The following is a 20,810-nucleotide window of genomic DNA, read 5'->3' as shown; positions in this document are numbered from 1 at the left end:
TGACATCCCTCGCACACCAGAAGGGGCTCCGAGTTTCCTCGGACGGACGTAGAGTGTTTGGCGATGCAGCTGCAGCTCCACCCACCACCCACAGGAATAATTTAGCAAAACTAGGACACCCAGCGATGCTGCAATTAACCCGCTCAAGTTGTTTCCATGTTAAAATGATGGTATTAGTTCTGCCATCCGCTGCCAGGCCTCGGGAGAAGGAACGAGAAGGGACAGGGATCTCAGGGCTAGGAGCTTTAGAAATACGGCAGCTCAGTGCGGGGCGGGGGGGGGGGGGGGGGCCTCTCGGCTGCTCCCCCTCACCCCCCTGAGGCCTGGAGAGAAGCAATGCGTGCTGCCACCCTGGGGTGGATGGTCACCGTGGGAACCGGCCTCTGCTCTCAGCAGTCATGTCCCTGTGATGTCCTGACTTGGAGTGCAAGGAGCAGAAGGAGTGATAGGGGCCGGCTCCATACTGATGAGGGACAGGAAACACACAGATTGTTGGAGGATCATGAGATGTCATCCACTCTGCTGAAAGGCTCCAGAAAGGTGGAAGACGGCAGGGGGGGGGGGGGGGGGGGGGCAGAGCTCAGCAGATCACAGCCGCGGGTGGACCAGGGCTGGTGACACGCTGCCACTTGAAACTTTCAACACGCGAAGATCATTTCCTATAGCTTTTCCTCCCCTAATTAAAACCTGACATCATGATAAAATAGTTGGCTAAATCTCTCAACCCCAATAATGTTAGTCTTTATTAATTTGCCTCATGTCCCTCCTGGGGTCTGGAAAAATGGCTAATGAGGACTCAGGGATTTAACCTTTGCTGGAGGAAGACAGTTGACGCCCATCACATAGCCCCCTGACGCGCTGCACCCCTAAACACTGCACCTCAGACTCCGGGCAATTACAAATCCTGTAAAAATAGCTGTTCAGGGCCTTTAACTTCAGCCATCTGGGTGGAGGACAAAAATATGATCAGGTGATGGAAAGCAACTGGGTCTTGATGAGCTGACTTGATGGACAGGGTTGCCAGGGCATTTTCTGGTTGGTTGTCACCCTGCGGGGGATTGTCTGTTTTCAGCCCCCAGGCTCCAGGCTCCCTAAGGACAGGCCTGGACTTCCGGGTCTTTGCTATCAGATTGTAGCTGGCAGCTGCAGGGTCCCAGGGGTGCTTATTGGTGTAACGTGGGGCTGAGAAGTCCAGGCCCTGGGGCCAGACCCTCAGGATTAAATGCTGGTCCCTCTCCTTGCTCACGGGGCTTGGTGTACCCCTTCCCCCGCACTGAGCGCCCCTGGCAAGAATGTGGCACCCTGGTGCAGGCCACACACCTTCAGCGTCACTGTGAAGGGCTAGCTTCTGAAGGAGGTGGTCAGAATTGGGGCAGATCTGGATCAGGTCCCCTGCAGCTCCTGCCTGCATGCACCCTGGCTGTGGCTCTGGGATAGTCATTATGGAGCAACCCCATGAGACAGCTACCCCAAGGCAGGCACCTCATGCTCAGCAAGGGGATCCAGTGGTTTGGATTCTGGCTCCCGTTTCAGCTGATATGAGATTACAAATCCTACAGGGAAATGAACCCACCTTCCTCCTGCCGCTGCCAAGAAAAGCTCCCCAGGCCCTGCCATGTGTAAGGACAGGCGGGGGTCCCCCACTGTGGAGGAGCTGGGGCTGGAATCTGAGCCCACTTCCTCAGACTGCAAACCCTCTGGCCCAACGACCACCTCCCTTTACTGCCTGTCTTGCCCTCCCTGCCTCCATATGTGCCACACACACACACATTCACATGCATGCACTCACACACAGGTGCACACACAGACGCACACATGGAGATGCACACACACAGGTACACACACGGAGATGCGCGCGCACACACAGGTGCACACACAGACGCACAAGTGGAGATGCGCACACACACACGTGCACACACGGAGACGCACACACACACAGGTGCACACACGGAGACAAACACACAGAGATGCGCACTCACACACAGGTGCACACACAGATGCACACATGGAGAGATGCACACACACAGGTGCACACACAGACGCATGAATGGAGAGGTGCACACACACACAGGTGTACACACAAATGCACACACGGAGGGATGCACACTCACAGGTGCACACACGGAGATGCGCACACAGAGAGATGTGCACACACAGGTGCACACATAGATGTGTGCTCACAGACACACACAAACGCACACACACAGAGATGTGCACACACAGGTGCACACATGGAGAGATGCACACACACAGATGCACACACGGAGAGATGCGCACACACAGATGCACACACACAGACGCACACACGGAGAGATGCGCACACACAGATGCACACAGAGATGCGCACACACAGATGCACACACGGAGAGATGCACACTCACAGGTGCACACACACACAGATGCACACACGGACATGTGCACACACACAGGTGCACACACGGAGAGATGCGCACACACAGGTGCACACACAGACGCATGCACGGAGAGATGCACACACACACAGGTGCACACACAAATGCACACACAGAGGGATGCACACTCACAGGTGCACACATGGAGATGCACACACAGAGAGATGTGCACACACAGGTGCACACACGGAGAGATGTGTGCTCACAAACACACACACAAACGCACACACACAGAGATGTGCACACACAGAGACGCACACATGGAGAGATGCACACACACAGACGCACACATGGAGAGATGTGCACACACAGACGCACACACACAGACACACACAGAGATGCACACACACAGATGCACACACGGAGAGATGCACACTCACAGGTGCACACACACAGATGCACACACACTGGTGCACACAGTAATCTTAAGCCCTCAGGCTCCTTGACATATCTGATCCTCAGTGGATTTTAGGAGCTTGGGAGGGAAATCATGTCAATAGCCACATTTTCCATTTACAGAGTGCTTCGTATTTTTGGAAATGGTCTCACTTGTACTAACTCCTTTGATATCCTAGGACTGACTTAAAAGTCCCAGCAGATAACACGAATCTAAACTAAAAAATAGATTCTGTTTACTCCTAGCCTTTGATTCCCACTGAACAAAAGCTATAAACCACCAGAGCTTCTAGAAGAGAGAATTCTGCTCTGGACGGTCCTCACTGAATTTAGAGACCGGGAACAAAAGCCTTGTAGCCCAGAGGCCCATAAAAGAATGCCAAATGTTCCCCAAGGACCAAGGAAGGAAAGATGCGGGTGGAGACGCAGAAGGACCCAGTTATTCCAGAATTCGTCTCAAGGACGCCTGGGACTTATGACACGGCTCCTTCACATGAGGTCCAATTTCTGGGCATTGGTTTTGTTTCAAGCCACACTGCTCAGCTGTTAAAGATCCATTCTCTCAATACTTTTCAAGTTGGCACCAACACCAGCTAGAAACCCAGACATTCTCCTCAAACACAACCAGACTCTTCTGTGGCTTCTTCTGAGGCTGGCCTGTGAGATTTGAGTCACTGAGAGCAGAGTTGGGAACCAGGGACCTAACTTAGCTTTTCCAGCTCATGCAGACTGTTTGTTGTAAGAACTCCCCTTTCCCCAGGAATACCATTCTCGAAGCTCTGAAGGCTCTAAGTGAAGAGAAACTCCTGAGTGAGTAAGGCTAGACCTCTAGCCTGGTGACCCGCAACCCTGCCCTCGCGGAGCCTTGGTACAAAGCCAGCCCTCCTTTTCCACGTGGGTACATCCACCGGGCACCCGAGCAAGGCCCTGGACGGAGAAAGGGGGGCATACAAGGAACAGCAGGAAGGCCCCTGCCCCCTGACACTGGTGCTTTGCACGCTCTCTACGTACTAGTCACGGCGAGCATACCCAGAGTAGGTGGGGACTGGCCGAAGCAGAGGGACACACAGCAGCCTGGACTGAGCCCTTAGCAGGGAACTCCGGCTGTGGCTCTGTGCCCTGTGGAGCATTAGCCCCATCTGTAGAGGGGCCCAGGCCTGGGGTCGGGCTCAGTCGAGGGGGGAAGATCTAATTCCATCACGTGGTTCACCCAGTATCCCTGACTATTAAACTGAGGTTTGTCAAGGTGGCTTAGCTGCAAAGGCATCAGATCACCCACGGGGCATCTTTGGGGACTGTGTGCCCAGGGGGAGGGCAGGGGTCTGTGGCCGGTGCCCTGGGGTTCCCAGAAAGAGGAAGCTTTACCTGGCGTCCAATCTGGGGCGGGGGGGCACTCAGCTATAGTGACCCCTTCCAAGAAAGGAAACAAATGAGCAGAAGGAAAGAAAGGCATCATCATCCTCTGTAGCCTGACCCTGAGCCTTGATTTTATTTCTCCCCCCATCTGCAAAGCTCCCCCGGACGGGGGTGGGAGGGCAGCCCCCGCTCCGCACAGCCACCCCACGCCGCGTACCTATACTGCATCCCGGGGTGCATCACGCTGGCCTCGCCTGTGCTCAGGAGGCTCTGCACCGACAGCTGTCCCAGGCTCCGGGCCACCATGGCCACCGCGCGGAAATGGCCGCGGGCGCCCAGGCTGGGGCTGCTGGCTGCCGGCCGGCCCAGACGCTCCTCGGGGCCCCGGCCCTTGAGGCCATGCTCCGAGCACACGAAGGACACCTGCATGTTTCCGGCGCTCAGCTCCTGGCCACGTCCCCCCTCCTTCCGGGCTCCGAAGTCACCTGCCCCTGGAAGCCCTGCTCCGCCTGGGACAAGACTTTATCCCAGAAGGTGAGGAAGCCACCAGGTGTTGCTTCAGGAGTGCAGATTTCTGATGCAGAAGAGCCTGTGCGCTCTCCAGGGGAAGGGGGTGAAATTTCCAGAAATGTGCTAGAAAAGACCTGATCAGATAGAACTCAGAAATCGAGGGGTGGGGAGGATGCCATTGCCTCTCCCTTCTCTGCGGGTCCTTCCTCTGCCCACCCTGGTCTGGCTCTGTCCGCCCGAGCCCCCAGCCCAGCTGTGTTCGGCAGGGCTGGGCTGGGCTGCCAGTAACTCACGACCAATGAGCGGCACTGCTGCCCCCTGACAGCAGGAGGAAGAGGGAGGGCGCCTCCCGTCCGGGTGGCAGCCCAGGGCTTCGGGGAGCAGCTGCTTCTCCAGGCTTCCCCGAGTCTCTTGGAGGGAGCCTGGCGTCCACCCCTGGCTCTGCGCACTGTGGCTCTTGGGACTCCCACCAAGTTAACGAGGTGACCAGCTAGAGGCATGGGAGGTGCAGGAGGTGATTCGTTATTAATGACGCGGATGCACAAGCCGCCCCGATCGCCCTGGCCGATCCCCGGGAGGTCGGCGCCGGTGCTCCAGGCTAACAGCTGCTCAGCCAGGACCGCACGAGGCAGGCACTGCAGCCAGGTGGACAGCTGAGCGTGCAGGCAGCTGGCCTGGCCAGCTCTGTTCCCTGGTGGTTCTCACCCAGGAAAGTGGGGCTGCCACCAGGGTTCAGCACAAGAAGTCCGATCACCAGAAATCTGGAGGAGAGAGGACCATTCTGTCTAGATGGTAACAACGCAGGTGACGTTAGAAAAGAAGCCCGGGGTCAAGGGGCCAGAGACCTGAGAAGCTCCAGCACTCCGCACGGTACTTAGCTCTCGGCATGTGCTCAATAAATACTTCTGGAGTGAATGAATGAATGGATGGATGGATGAATGGGCGAATGAATTGATGAATGAAGATCCCCCTGCTTTACCCCATCCTCCTTTCCCACACTCATGGGATCAGGATGAAGACAGAACAAAGCTCACGGGTTTCCTGAAACCCAGAGAGATGCCCCTGTTGGCAGGAAGGGCTGGCTTTGCCCTCTGACCCCGAGCATGCCACTCTCACTCTGCAGGGTGGCCCTGGCCAAAGCTGCCTTTTGGATCTCATCTTGCCCTGCGGGAAGGGCTGAGAAAGCATGGTGGATGGGAGGCAGGTGGTCAGGGGTCTAGCTCAGGCTCTGCTGCTAATTCTCTGTGTGATCCAGGCGGGTGTCCTGCTTTCTCTGGGTCCCTGGGTATCCACTGACAGAATAAGGTGGCTGGCCTGAGGACCACGCTGTCCCTCCCAGCTTGGCTCTGCAGGAACCTTCCACACCTGCTGGCTGTCCATCCTGTGCTCTGATGGGACCCAGAGAGGAATCCACCCAGAGATGTTCACAGTAGATGGTGGCTGAACTTGCTCTCAGCTCTGGCCCTGCCTTTTTGACACAGAAGTTAAGAATAAAACCTTGTTCCAGTCTCAGCCTCCCTGCGCCTGAGCTGGGCAGCCTCGGGCAAGTGACCCCCCTCTCCGAGCCTCAGTGCTCTTGTGTCCAACTCAGGTCACAAAGGCATGGCCAGATCACGCCTGCAGAGCACTCACACAGGGGTCTGGTCCTTGGGAAGCACTCCCACGGTCCCTCGGCAGAAGGGAGTGGCTTTCTGGCCATGGAGTCAGGATAGACTCCTGTGTGAGACCCTCCCCCATCCCCACCAGTAAGAATACCCCTTCTGTCCTCCCCGTGGCCTGACTCGGCAGCAGGAACCACCCCTGAGGTGGGGACCTGGACCTGGGCATAGAGGCCTGGGGGGGGCAGAGCTGGTGCCTTTGCCCGGGGACCCTGGCAGCTCGCAGACGCTACCTGTGGAGGCCAGTGGGGCCCCTCAGGACCCACAGGCCGGCTCTGCCTTTCCTCTTCCACCTGCCCGTAAAAACCTCGGGGCCTGGCTGGCCTGGGTCCCTGAGCTCAGGGTAGGGTGGGGCCCTCCCTGAGCCCCTTGGGTGGGTGGGGGGGCGGGAAGGAGGAAGGACAGCCTGCGGTGCTGACCCTTCCACCTGCCGGAACCTTTTACTTGAAGACAAGAGGTCCTGGCCCTCAGGAAGCCCACAGGCCTGCCAAAGAGCTGCAGGTGGCAAAGACTCTGCCTTTCACTCCTCCCCAGGCTCGTGGAGCTCATGTCCACGGCAGGGATGCTCAACACCTGACCAGGATGCTAGAGGAGCTTGTTGCAAATGCAGATTCCTGGGCCCCGGCCACAACTACTGAATCGGTAGCTCCGGGGCTGGGCCTGGGAAGCTGTGTTTTTATCAGGAGCTTTGAGTGGTGCTGTGCACTGGCTGAGAGGATGTGGAAATCCCCTGCTTCATCCCACCTTCTACTGTTCTCTGTGCTCTGGCAAACTGTCAGATCCTACAAGGGCTAGCATTTTACTATTCCTCCGGGGCTGCTCTTAACCAGATGGGGTGCTTTAAGCTTTAAGAGAGATCCACAAAGACTTAGTCACCACAGTGTGTAAAAGGTCACCCGCCTGACCCCCCAATCCAGCATCTCTAGGTATGTACCCAGAGAACTAAAAACATACGCCCACACAAAAACTTGAACACATTATGTCCACAGCAGCATTACTCATCACAGCCCCAAAGTGGAAACAATCCAAATGTCCATCAACTGACGAATGGATTAAAAAAATGTGGTCTATAGCCGCACAGTAGAATGTTATTCAGCCATACCAAGGAATGAAATACTGATAGATTCTACGACATGGATGACCCTTGCAAACATCATGCTGAGAGAAAGAAACCAGTCACAAAATGTCACATATTGTACGATTCCATTCATATGAAATGTTCAGAACAGGCAAATCCATAGAGACAGAAAGTAGATTAGTGGTTGCTGGGGGCTGGGGGGAGTGGGGAATCGGAACGATAGCTAATGTGGGTGAAGGATTTCTTTTTGGGGTGATGAAAATGTTCTAAAAAATGGGTGACTTTTGGACAACTGTTTGCACTAAAACCATTAAATTGGATGCTTTAAATGGGTGTGTGGTATGTGAATTATATCTCAATAAAACTTACCAAAAGGGCTTCCCTGGTGGCGCAGTGCTTGAGAGTCCGCCTGCTGATGCAGGAGACGCGGGTTCGTGCCCCGTTTCGGGAAGATCCCACATGCCGCGGAGCGGCTGGGCCCGTGAGCCATGGCCACTGAGCCTGCGCGTCCGGAGCCTGTGCTCCGCAAATGGGAGAGGCCACAACAGTGAGAGGCCCGCATAACGCAAGAAAAAAAAAAACAAAAAAACAAAACAAACAAAAAAAAACCCATGGCTGCTGAGCCTGCACATCCGGAGCCTGTGCTCCACAACGGGAGAGGCCACGACAGTGAGAGGCCCCCAAAACGCAAAAAAAAAAAAAAAAAAAAAATGTCAATGACTTCAAAAGTCTCTGGGCCTTCACTCTTGCTGTGCCCTGTGGGAGTGCCCTTCCCATTTCTCTGCTTTTGAAATCCTTGTCGACCTCTCTGGCATCAGCTGAGATAGTACATGCAGTGTGAAGCACTCCCCCGCCCCCCGCAAGCACCAGTAACCTTTCCTTCCTCCCAGTATCGCGGACCTCAGCCTCCCCAGTGATACCAGGGGCCTGAGAGCCACAGCAGGAAGCAGCCCTCCCAGATTTCGGCAGCAGTCAAGCCTTCACTCTCGCAGGACCTCCTGGGCCTGGCCTGGTGGTAAAGTCCCCAGCCCCGACTCCATTCCACTATAACGTGTTGTGGGGATGATGGGAATGGACATTTGACCTCAGAACCCGCCCAGGGAATCCAGGACAAAGGTGTCTCTGGGTCCAGCAGAGAACTGCCAAGAGGGGAAGTCGGGTAGGTGGGTTTTCACAGCTGGCCAGAGTCTGTAATTTTTCATGTGCCCCAGACAGGGGTCACAACTCATAATATTCTTAGAAAATCACAAGAATTAGACAAGAATGGAAAGCTGAAAGCTTAAGACCTTGACCCGAACTTGCCACAATTAAATGTCACCCCCAAAGGGTCTCTCCTTTCAAACACGTTTGGGTGGAGAAGTGAGTCCCAGACACGGGCTGGTCGACTTGAAATGGGCTTTGCGCAGAAACATCGAGTGTGGATGGTTGATTTTGATCCACAGCAGATTCTAGGTTCTTTTTCTGCCTCTCCAGTACCTGCTATTGTTAAAACAAAGCAGCTGGTTCCTGCTGTGATTAATCAGAGGGGCAGCCACCCCAATTAAAAGCTCTGCCGTGTTCATAGAGTGCCACCAAAGAGAGCTTCTCGGGACAGAAGCTTCCTGTGTGGTGCCTGGCATCCACCCCCCACCTGTCCCAGTTGAGGGATGGGGAGATAAGAAAGCTGGGGCCCAGCCAGATCCTTCCCCCAAGACAGTGACAGGTTCACAGTAGGAAGGGACACGACCCTCCCTGCACAGAATGAGGTCTGTGGAAGCCTCAAGGCCTGGAGTAGGAGTTTTAGGGATGGCTTTTAAATTTGGGGGGGCCGTGCCCCTCGACTGGACCAGGCGGGCCCTCAGCAGTGAAAATGGGGAGTCCTAACCACTGGACCACCATGGAATTCCCTAAAGATGGCTTTTCAAAGCACGGACTGCAGCAGCAACTCAGGAATGAGGATGAGCCTCGGCTGTGCCCTGCAGAGGACTGGGTGCCTCCCCTGTATCAGTAAGGTTGCCCCAACTGTGTTGTGTCCTGATTTGTACTCGACAGTGACTTCCTGCCCAAGGTGGGGGCAGCTGCTGAAGAGTTGGGGGCCACCCTGACGGAGCAGTGGGATGGGAGGTCCTTGGCCCCTGAGGTTTCTGAGAGCAAAGGATGGCAGACTGGTGGCCTTCCTGGAGGAGGTGTTCTCTGGTACGTGAGAGCGGAAGCCCCCTTGGGGGCTCAGTGCTGTGGCTGTGCTTCCTTTGGGAGCTCACGCCCCAGTCACGCCCAGCGTTACCCGTCCTAAAAGGCAGGAAGGCAGGTCAGCCATGAATTGGCCCCTCTTGCTTCTTAGTTGCTGCCGTGTACTAAGTGGCTGTACCCAGGCCAGAGTAAACGCTTCTTGCACCTTTTCTCTTTTCATCCTTAGAAGCACCTTGGAGGCATAACAACAGCGACAATGGCCACAGCGCTAACACTTACATGGTGCCCGCTGAGCCCCAGCCACTGTGCTGAGAGCTTTGCGAGCAGCTCACTAAGTTCCCACCACAACCTTCAGCTGGGCCCTGCGGTGCTCCCGTTCACTGGATGACACCGAGGCACAGAGAGGTCAAGGAAGGGAGACTAACACTGGGCCCGTCCTCATTTCACAGCGGAGGCTCCTGCTCTCAGACCCCCAGATTAAAGGATGAGGGTGGGGACGCTGCCTGGCACCATCTGCGGGTCTGACTGAGCTGTGCCAACCCCTGCCTTTCCAGGTGGACGGCAGAGAGCCAGTCAGCCAGGGTTCCTGTCCTTGCCCAATCAGAGGAGCCTCTTGGGGGCGGATCCCCCAAATCTCTGGGCAGGGCCTGAGGATCCGCGTTGCTAACAGGTGACCCCCTGATTCCCGCTGCCAGGCGGGCCTGGGAGACACTGAGTTGTGCTGTGCGTTGGTTACAAAGCCACGCACCAGCAGTTGTGTTAGGATCGCTCAGCCCTTCCCGTCCCCGCCCGACACAGGGGAGGGAGAGGCTGTTATGTCCCTGTAAAGGCAGGGGAGCTGGGGCCGGAGGCCCAGGACCCGCAGAGGGATGGGTGGCTGTCTCCAGGCCTGGGACCGCCGCTGGGCCCCAGCACGGTGGCCACTGCCAGCAGAAGCAGACCCGGTACAAATGCAGGCCATGGGCGGCTGACACCACGGTCCTGGGCCGGCCCTCCACGGGGGCCCACGAGGGACCCCCGGATCATTGCACGGCAGCTCGTCCCGAGTGACTGGCTCGTCTCGCCACCTCCCTCCCCGCTCCCTTCCCATCTGCTTTCCAGGTGCTATTGTTTCCGCCCATGAGATTCCAAGACTGGGGTTTCTCTCCCACCAGGAGCCAAGCCGGGAGCCCTAAGTTCCATCATTATCTCCTTTAGTCCTCAGGACACTTCTGTGAGGAAGTAACTATAGTTTCTGCTTTCCGGATGGGGACACTGAGACACAGAGAGGCCAGGTGACTTGTCCAAGTTCATACAGGTACCGGCAGGGGGGCCAGGATTCCCCTCAGGATACTCAGTGATGTCCCTGCAGGCTCAGGAGTTGAGTCAGCCCTTGGGACCCGCTGTGGGTTGAAATGTGACCCCAAAGAGACATGTTCAAGTCCTAACTCCCGGCACCTGTGAATGTGACCTTGTTTGGAAATAGGATCTTTGTAGATATTATTACGTGAAGATTGAGCTCCTGCTGGATTGGGGGTGAGCCCTGAATTCAACGACTGCTGTATTTATAAGGAGATGGAGATTTGGAGACAGACAGAGATGCACAGAGGGAAAACAGTCATGTGAAGATGGAGGCAGAGATTGGAGTGATGTGTCTACAGGCAAAGAAAGCCAAGGAGGCACGGATGTAGAAAGCAAACTTATGGTTGCCGGGGGAAAAGGAGGGGGGAGGGATAAATTGGGAGATTGGGATTGATATATATACACTACTATATACAAAATAGATAATTAATAAAGACCTACTGTATAGCACAGGGAACTCTACTCAATACTCTGTAATGAGCTATGTGGGAAAGAATCTAAAAAAGAGTGGATATATGTATATGTATAACTGAGTCACTTTGCTCTACACCTGAAACTAACACAACATTGTGAATCAACTATACTCCAGTGAAAAATAAAAAAGAAAAAGAAAGCCAAGGAAGGATGTTTCCCTACAGCCTTCAGAGAGAGGGTGACCCTGCTGACTCCAGGTCCAGACTGCTGGGTTCTGGACCATGTGAGAATAGACAACTACTGTTCTGAGCACTGCGTTGTGTGCTGTGTTACGGCAGTCCCAGGACACTGATTTAGGACTGTCTCAGGGTGGACCGGCCCCGCTCTTGGCCACCTGCACTGCTCCACCCACCGTCCCTCTCTGGACTCTGTTCTTCCTCCTTTTCCCACCCATCCTTTAAGACACACCTGGGTTCCCAGCTCTTCCAGGAAGTCTTCCCTGACTGACCTCCTGTGAATAAAAGAGCAACTGGAGAGTCTGTTCGATGAACTTGACCACAAATCAAATACTGCCCGTGATTCCTGTAAGAGGCTCGTGGTAAGAGGCTACGATCTAGAGGCAAAAACCACAGGCACGCAGGATGGCCCGCCCTACCAGAAGCTCACGACCAAGGCTTATTGCCCGGGGCTCCCCACCCTCCGGGCTGCATCAGAGAGTCTCAGACACAGCTTCCAGTCCTGCCGCCAAGGAAGCAGCAAGAAGGAGACATACTTTACAGGGGAATATTCTGAAAAGTGGGTTAAGACCAAGGCCACATAACGCCACCCAGGCAATACTTACAGAGGCTCAAAATGTTCTAGGTGCTGGGAACAGACAGAGGCTGTGCTCTCAGTGGGGTGCAGATGGGCAAAAACAAGGTAAGAGAGACAGGACAGTGGGCTTGAGGATGACTCACTGGGCATTTATTTAGACTGGGTGGTGCGGAAAGTCTCTTTGAGGCCAAAGATGTGATGATGGGAGCCTTGTGAAAATCTGGAGGACACACCTTCCAGGGGAGGGAATAGAATGTGCAAGGGCCCTGAGGATGCAATGAGCTTGCATGTTTGAGATATGGAAGGAAGGAAGGAAGGAAGGAAGGAGGTAGCATCCTGAGTGGGAGGGAGGGTGTATAAGCCGAAATCAGAGACACCATGGGCCGCGCAGGGCATGGTGGGGACTTTGGGTTCATTCCCGATGCCGTGGGTAGCTGACAAGGAACACACCTGAACCAGGCCCGGTGTCCAACTGGCACTGCCTGGGCCCAGGTCACAGCCTCTGGCCGGCCTAAGGCCACAGCTGCTGCCCTGTCTCAGGCCACATCTCCAGACCCTCCATCACTACAGTCAGGTGGACATGGGGAAGGGGAGCTTACACAGGGACTGTGTATATTTAAAAATTCAGTGCATTTTTTTTTTTTTTTTAAACAGCAAGAGTTGAGGACAGTTAAAAAAAAAATGGAAAAAGTTAACAAGAAAGCCTTTTCCCCCAGCTGCAGGCTCAGGTCGGCTGATATGGTGTCTGGGCCCGTGGTACGTTGTCGCCTTGCTCCACAGAGCAGCACTTATCTGGAGGCTTTATCTTTTTTATATTAATATTTAAGACCAGGTTTAGCTGAGTCCCAGCCCAGCTGCTGCCGGGAACATTAACCGTGGAACGGCATCTATCTGGGATCTTTAATAACCCTTGGTCGTGGTTTCCGAGGCCCTCTTCCCAGTTAACCGAAACCCCCTGGATACAGCAAGATGAAATCCATCAGATAAAGGGCGGGCCCTACGGGGGCGACATCTGGCCCATCAAATGCTAAAGGCTCAAGTGGTTTTCTTGTCAACTCTGCTCCTTGGGAAGCAAGTTTCCCCAGGGTGTTTCAGCCCCACAGTTAGTCCAGCATGTTTCAGATGGGACACAGACCTTTTCCTTGGGGTGTCAGGCAAATAAGAGATTTGTTCCAGTACTCACACCCGCCGGCTGTGTTCGGGTCCTGGGGCTGCCATGACAAAGTTCCACGAACTGGGGGGACTTCAAGCAACAGAACCTGGCTCTCTCACAGCTCTGGAGGCCAGAAGGCTGAAATCTGGGTGTGGGCAGGGCTGCGCTCTCTCTGAAGCCTCCAGGGGAGGATCCATCCTGGCCTCCGCCAGCTTCTGGTGGCCGTGGTTCCTTGGCTTGTGGCCGCGTCCCTCCCACTGCTGCCTCCACCACCAAAGGGCCTCTTTCCTGTGCGTCTTCACTGGGCCTTCTTATTAGGACACCAGGCGCTGGATTTAGGGCCCACCCTATTCCGGTGTGAGCTCATCTTAACTAATTACATCGGCACAGAGCCTATTTCCAAATAGCCTCACATTCTATGGTTCTGGGTAGATGAAATTTGGGGGGACAAAATTCACCCCAGTGCCCCCTCCATCACAAATGGTATCCACACCCGAGGGAGGTGAGGTCTCCCTGGGGCGGGGGACGGGCTCCGGCCCCCCTGCCCACCCCACCTCACCTCTACTTGCCTTCCTCGCTCTGGCCCCGGGCCTTCTCACATGCGCCCCTGTCCCCTCGGACTGGAAATTTCTTCTCCATGTCTTCAACTGGTCCTCCTTTCAGATGGCTGGGGTCTCAGCTGCCCCTGGTCTCCCTGACTCTCTTAGGCATTTATTTGCCTTTCCTCTGCCATCCCCCAGCAGGATGTAATGTCCAACGGGGTGGGGAGGGACCTTGTCTGTCCTGTTCATGCAGCATCTGGCAAGCCTGTTGCCTGGAGCCAAGTAGATAGATCTTCAGTAAACATTTGCTGAATTAATGAAAAGTATCAATGACTTGCCAAAAAAAGAAAAAATGCAGGGACTTCCCTGGTGGTCCAGTGGTTAAGAATCTGCCTTCCAGTGCAGGGGGTGTAGGTTTGATCCCTGGCCGGGGAGCTCAGATCCCACACGCCTCAAGGCCAAAAAAATCAAAACATAAATCAGAAGCAATACTGTAACAAATTCAATAAAGACTTTAAAAAATGGTCCACATCAAAAAAATCTTAAAAAAAAAAAGAAGAAAGAAAAAGAAAAAATGCAGACCCTCATCTCCTTCTTGAGAAATTTCCATCAGAATCAGGAGATCCTCGAGGCCAAACTAGCTGACCCTTTGTCCTTCCTTTACAACTGGATTTATAATGCAAAGCCTTAAGAATCCTGCCATCTAATGGACTCAGGGCAGAAGTGCTTTATATCTTTTTTTTTTTTTTTTTTTTTTGGCGGTATGTGGGCCTCTCACTGTTGTGGCCTCTCCCGTTGCGGAGCACAGGCTCTGGACGTACAGGCTCAGCGGCCATGGCTCACGGGCCCAGCCACTCTGCGGCCTGTGGGATCTTCCCGGACCGGGGCACGAACCTGCGTCCCCTGCATCGGCAGGCGGACTCTCAACCACTGCGCCACCAGGGAAGCCCAGAAGTGCTTTATATCTTTAAATGACAGCCTCATGCTGAAGATCCAAACACTTGTCCACAGGAGAAAATGTTACAGCAACACGGCTGGTCTCTGTTCTTCTCTCCAGAGAACAGCCAGATAACCCCTGGGGCCTGCGGTAGACGGAAAGCAAATCAGATATAGGACACCCACTTAAATCTGGACTTGAGATAAACAACGAATAACTTCTGCTATTACGTCCTGATGATGGCATAAACTGGTTGTTTATTTGAAATTCAAATTTACCTGGGCGTTCTATATTTTTATTTGCTAAATCTGGCAACTGTACATAGACTAGGTGGGTGGGTGGGGTCCCTTCTGGCCAACTGGCTCTGGCCAGGACTTGTCCCTGGGAGGCACAGGAACAAAGCCTCGTATATGTAACTTATCAACTCAAGCGCCAGCTCTGGGGCTCTCTGGCCACTTTTGGAGGCTTTCAGAGGAGAAAGTGGGCAGGTCAGAGCACTGTCCCAGATGCTGATTTCAGTGACAAGCGAGCTAGACAGAATGTCTTTCTGAGGTTCAGAAGAAACCCTCCAGGCCCGCATCCGAGAACACAGGGACACCTACTCCACAGCCTTTGCTAGTCACAGTTACAAGCGTAGTTACAGCAACCAATTCAGAGGCCACTTCCCACGAGGACAGCCCAATTTAAGCACATCTTGGTCCCCAGGACCTCGCATGGGTTTCTGGTGCCGGGATGGATTTGTTGGTAGAGACGATGAATTGAGGGATTTCCCCTAATTTGTGTTTAGTCAAGCCCTGATAATTAATGTGTCCCGATGACACGGCAAGACGACAAATGACACGGCAAGAAGACAAATGACATAGTATGTTTACCCCCTGCTGCAAAATTTTTTTCAAGAAACCATACTCTTTTCCCATGGAGGATACACCAAACGCAGCAGTGCTTATCTCTGGAGGAAAGGACTATGCAGACTCTCATTTTCCTCTTTTATACGTTCCTATGCGGTTGGCATTCTTTTCTTTTCTTTTTTTTTTTGCGGTACGTGGGCCTCTCACTGTTGTGGCCTCTCCTGTGGCAGAGCAGAGGCCCGGACGCGCAGGCTCAGCGGCCATGGCTCATGGGCCCAGCCGCTCTGCGGCATGTGGGATCTTCCCGGACCGGGGCACGAACCGTGTCCCCTGCATCGGCAGGCGGACTCTCAACCACTGCGCCACCAGGGAAGCCCAGGTCAGCATTCTTAAACCCCAAGGAGTTTGCCCCAGTTGACAGTGACGCCATTACCCCGTTTCCTGGGCTGCATCCCTCTCGCAGCCCCTGCCTCGGCCCCCTCCTCAGCCAGGGGGCTTCCTCCTGTCCCCGCCCAGCCCAGCTCTTACCGGTGCTTCATGCCGGTGCACCGGGCGGTGCAGCTGTCCAGGGAGAGGCCGTGCATGCGCAGGAAGCTCTCCATGTTCCTGGCCTGGGCTGCTGCCCGCACTTCCCGCAGCTGCTGCAGCTCCAGCGTGCTGGCCTGGCGGACGGGGTGCAGGGCCCAGTCTGAGTGACACCTGCCGACCACACTCCTCAGGCTCTCGCTGTACGTCATGGACAACATGGTCCCACCCGGCCCAGGAGCTGCTGCTGTCCAGATGGGAAACGCCGAGTGATGATGGGTTAGAGAACATCCCGCTGTCCCTGGTGCCCAGGCTGGACGCTGGCCCTGGGGCTGGGGCAGGGGCTGCGGCAGGGACATGTCCTCCAGATAGAGCGGGCACCAAGGGCTCTTGGCGCCTGGGGACAGGGCCCGGCCCCGGAATGTAAACACCTCTTGGCTTGAGATTCTTGGTCCTCAAAGCTGCACTGGCCGGGAACTCTGGCTGAGCCACCCCCTCTGCCCCTGTACCCATGAGGCAAGCACAGGCGAAGCTGCATTCCAGGTAGGAGATTCCCCCCGAGAATGCTCCAAATGCAAAGGGGGCAGGAGCATGCAGAGAGTCCGGCCCCCAGAGTGGAAAACTTCACGGCACCCCCTGGAGGGGCTCCCAGGGTAAAACCATGTACAGGGCCGTCCGGGTAAGCAGCATAAGCACACCTGTCGCTGAAGCAAACCCCAGTGTGATTTTGCCAGGGGACATCGCTCCCCCAGGAAGGCCCTATTTGTTGGTTCACAGCCTGGTAAAGGGAAATGTTATCCACATGTGCATTCTCTGCTTGTAGAAAGCGCCGTTGCACCAGCACAGTTCTTTGGGCTCCATGTTCAAAGTAATTATGTCACAATCCATGAGTTTTTGCAATAGAAATACTGAGCGGATGCATTTAAGGAGGGAGTGAAGCGGGGGAAGGAACAGGTTTGGAAATTGCAAAGCTTAAATGTTAAGAACCATTGCTAAATCATCATCTGAAAGGATGATTACACTTGGAAACTAAAAACATAAATGTCCATCAATAGGAAATCGGTTACGTAAATGACGGCTCATCCATAGAATGGAAATTTATGCAGCCACGTGAGGTGTCTCCACGTGGACTGATAGGCAATGAGTCCCAGGAGACAGCATCAAGAAAGGAAAGGAGAGGGGAACACGTGTGTGCACAGAATGCTGCCCTTGTGTCAATTCACGCACACACGTGAGTAGCTCAGTGAAGGGCCGGCATCACAGTTGTGCGTCCACATCCTGCAGTGGCTTTGACTGGGCAACGCGGACACGGCCGCAGGGGGCAGGGCTGTTCTACAATCCAGGGGCTCCCCCCCACTCCGCCCCCCACAGCTGACCAAGGGCCTCTGCCCCGGCCCAGATGCCTGCACCGTGGCCCCAGAATTGTCACGGTCATCGAGGTGAGATGAGTCTTTTCAGCTGGGGTCAGCTGGACCCTGGAGCCCAGCCCGAGAACTGGAGGAACCAGCATTGTCCCCACCTCTGCCCTAAGGGAAAACAAGTTCCATTATCCCTGGGAAGGGCTGGGCAGGCTGCCCTGGGGGCTGAGGCAGCTGCAGAGTCCCTAGGGCGGAGAGGGCGCTGGGGTCGCCTGGGCTGGTCCTTCCTCAGGTGAGCTCTCCATCCCCAGTTCATATCCCCCTTTCTCCATGGCAGGTATCATCACCTGACAACGTGCTTCTGTCCTGTCTAGTCATCTTGTTTTGTGCATCTGACCCCCGTGAAGGTCAGGTCCAGGAGGGCTGGGACTTTTCCATCTACTTTCACTGCTGCATCCTCAGCTACCAAAGTAGTGACTGGGTGTTTCCCTGGCCATGCTGCCAGCACCTGGAGGGGCTGGGCTGGCCCCCTGACTCAGGCCAAGGCTTTCTGCAGGCTGCCTTCTCCTGGGCCAGGACTTGCATCACAATAGCTCAGACCCACAGGGGGGCCCAGAACCTCTAACATCCCCCAAGGGTTTGGACTAAGGTCTCTGAGGGATGCTTTTGCAGGACACAAAAATACCCACCTTCCAGGAGAATCATTCTGGGGCAGCAGAGGGGACCCAGGCTCGGTGGGGGTGGGTGGGTTTGACCTTGGACGTGGCACCATGGATGCCCACAGGCAGCAACGCCAGCTCCCTCCCTCCCTCCTCCCCTCCAAATGCACACTGCCCACTATCCGTCGGGCAGATGCTTCAAAGGCGTCTGTGTGGCCTGCGTGGGGCAAAAGCAGGCCAGTCCTGGCTTCCCTGGGGGTCCGTGTTCAGAGGGAACAGCCGGGCAAGCAGCAGTTACAGGGGTGCTTCCCGAAGAGCCGGACCCACCTCAGACGTGACGGTTCCCAGCCAGGCCCAGCCAGGCTGAGATCAATAGCCATTAGAGCTTTCAAGACATTACCCGCAAAAAGCAATCCTGGTCTGATCTGGCTCTGGAAATCTAGCCCTGGCCCCAGAACTGCAATGACAGTGTGGCTGAGTGCCCTGCTTCTGGACACGGGCAGCCCTGTCCAGTGGGTGTGTCACCCACTCGGTGCGACCCAGGCAGGCACCTGGACCGCTCCGAGCCTGTCTCCACGTCTGTGAAGTGGGATGAGCAGAGGCCTATTGTGCAGGCTGCCTCGGGCTGCGCGGGACCGGCCTGGAAAACTGGACAGGGGCTGGCCTCACCGTGGGAGCATGCCACGTGTGGGAGGTGGCCACCAACCACGAGGTGTGGACCCTGGCACCAGTTATGATAAGTGGCGTGAGGACAAAATACACAAAACGGGGTGGAGGGGACATGGGTGGGCAGGCGGGGGCCTCTCCAGAGGTCACACGTGAACATGGGCCTGAGTGATTCGAGGGAGCCGTGTAGGGTGAAATGTGGACGTTAGCCATCGCCCCCGCTCTGGCGGAGACACACATCCCTAATGAGATGGGTGCAGTGGGTGCGGCCAGGACTTGCAGGGCGCCTCTCTGTGGGGCTGGGGTCCCTCCTGCCTGGGATCTCTCCTCATCTCGAGTTATAGCGGCCTTGGGAGGGGCCCCTGGGTGGGGCAGGGCCACCAGCCGCATGGAGGGAGCCCAGAGCCTCCTGCTGGACGTGAGGGTCCTGGTGGCGCACGGCAGGCTTGGGTCAGGCGACTCGTGGGAGGAGGGGTGGGCCGTGGGCGAGCACGGTGGCCCCTGACCCGGGGTGGAGGGTGAGGGTCTGACGCCCACAAGGGGGTCTGTGACCGGAGGGCCGAGCACAGCGAGGAAGGGGCTGGGAGGCGTTCGTCCTCCTAAGGTCCTCGAGGGTGGGGGAGGAAGGACACAGAGGGACTCGGACCGTCACCAATGCTGTCCAGCGGGAGAGGACAGCGTAATAAGCCGGCTTCCCCTGCAGGCGAGCAGGGCTGGGTCCCTGGGTGAGGGGCCCCTCGAAGACTCCCCTTGTTGGGGCTCCTGCCTTGGCCACCTGGCTTCTCAGCGACCCCGACCACTCGCTCCTCTTTGCCATCCTGCCCCCCCATCTCAGGAAAAATCAGCCCTCTTTAATAGCCATCACTAATTACAGAGCCTACAGGGTCCCCCCCCCCCCCGTGTTGGGGCCTGCCTTTTGCAAATCTATTCCTGTGGACGGGGGTCTGGGGAATTCACGTGAATGAACCGCGTGACATGGGAAAATGGAAAGAGACATTAACCTCATTAAGTCCATGGGAATCGCGACCTTGCTGAAGAGCCTTCCACCTGGAATTCCTGAACTGAGGTCTGTTTACTGAAAGCCACCAAAGCACGAGACATGGGATCCAGAAGGAATCCGAAAGTCTCTTTGAACGGCGACACGTGACTCGACACCGGAGAAACCGGCCTAAGTTCCTAACGCGTGAGCACGGAGGGCAGCGGCTCGAAATCATTCCGGAGTGCGGCTCGAAAATGCACAGCATCGCGTCAGGGCAAAAACAAAATTATTTTTGCTCGCTAAGCATCAGCAAACCAAGGCCCAAAGAAGCAGCCCCCGGCTCTCTCAGGCCTATGTTTCGAAACAGACCTTTCAGACAGCACCCAGCCTCCTGCTGCCTGCAGGAGGGGGGAGACTTGAAAATGCTGGATCTTAGTGGGGAACCCGACAGGGTACCAGCTGCAGCCCAGGTCTCCCCGGACGGGAGAGCAGCGGGGCTGGGAAGCAAGCAGGCTCAAGCGGCAGAACGCCCACCCTCCGCCCTCCCGTGGTTACCTAGGGCTGGCTTTTTTTTTTTTTTTTTTGAGGTTTTCCGCTTTGAAAACACATAGAGGGTCTAATTTCTGATCAGCCAAATGCATCCCCAAAAGCTGTCCCTGTCATTTCTGTTCCCAGGATGCTTGTTCCCCAGCAGCATCCCCCCGCAAGAAGGCAGCTGCCACTTGCCTCCTGGAGCTGAAGGGGTGAAGGGACCACTCACCTGCCTCGCTGGCGTCTGCTGGTTAAAAGGGACACAGTCTAGTTTATTAGGGTTCACAAGGCGTTTAAGGAGCTGGTGCAGCAGCTCTTTCATTAGGGAGTGTCACTGCAGAACGTCAGAAGCAATTGGTGAAAAAGTCCCACAAGGGTCGGGTTTGGAGGCAGTGAGTCCATTAGTCCTATTAGGGCGTCTGCATCTCAGTGAAAGAGGCTGAATTATTCACGAGCGTGCCTCTTT

At 55.5% G+C, this 20,810-nt stretch overlaps 1 protein-coding gene across 5 annotated transcripts in view; it reads right to left on the bottom strand.

Moving 5' to 3' along the window:
* KCNAB2 (potassium voltage-gated channel subfamily A regulatory beta subunit 2) overlaps positions 1-20,810 on the bottom strand; it is a 98,074-nt gene that overhangs the window by 27,571 nt on the left and 49,693 nt on the right. For 2 of the 5 annotated variants that reach the window (XM_007453276.1, XM_007453277.1), the window contains exon 1: positions 16,155-16,372. The exons of 2 other annotated variants lie outside the window; for them this stretch is intronic. In XM_007453276.1, the coding sequence (XP_007453338.1) occupies positions 16,155-16,372 (218 nt within the window). Of the gene's footprint in view, positions 1-4,380; positions 4,593-16,154; positions 16,373-20,810 lie in introns of those variants that run through there. One more of the 5 variants, XM_007453278.1, reaches the window with a different exon arrangement.

Source organism: Lipotes vexillifer, unplaced genomic scaffold (assembly GCF_000442215.2).
Source record: "Lipotes vexillifer unplaced genomic scaffold, Lipotes_vexillifer_v1.1 scaffold575, whole genome shotgun sequence".
NCBI lineage: Eukaryota > Metazoa > Chordata > Mammalia > Artiodactyla > Lipotidae > Lipotes > Lipotes vexillifer.
Note: the sequence above shows the minus strand (reverse complement) of the source record. Positions and strands in the feature narration are given on the sequence as shown.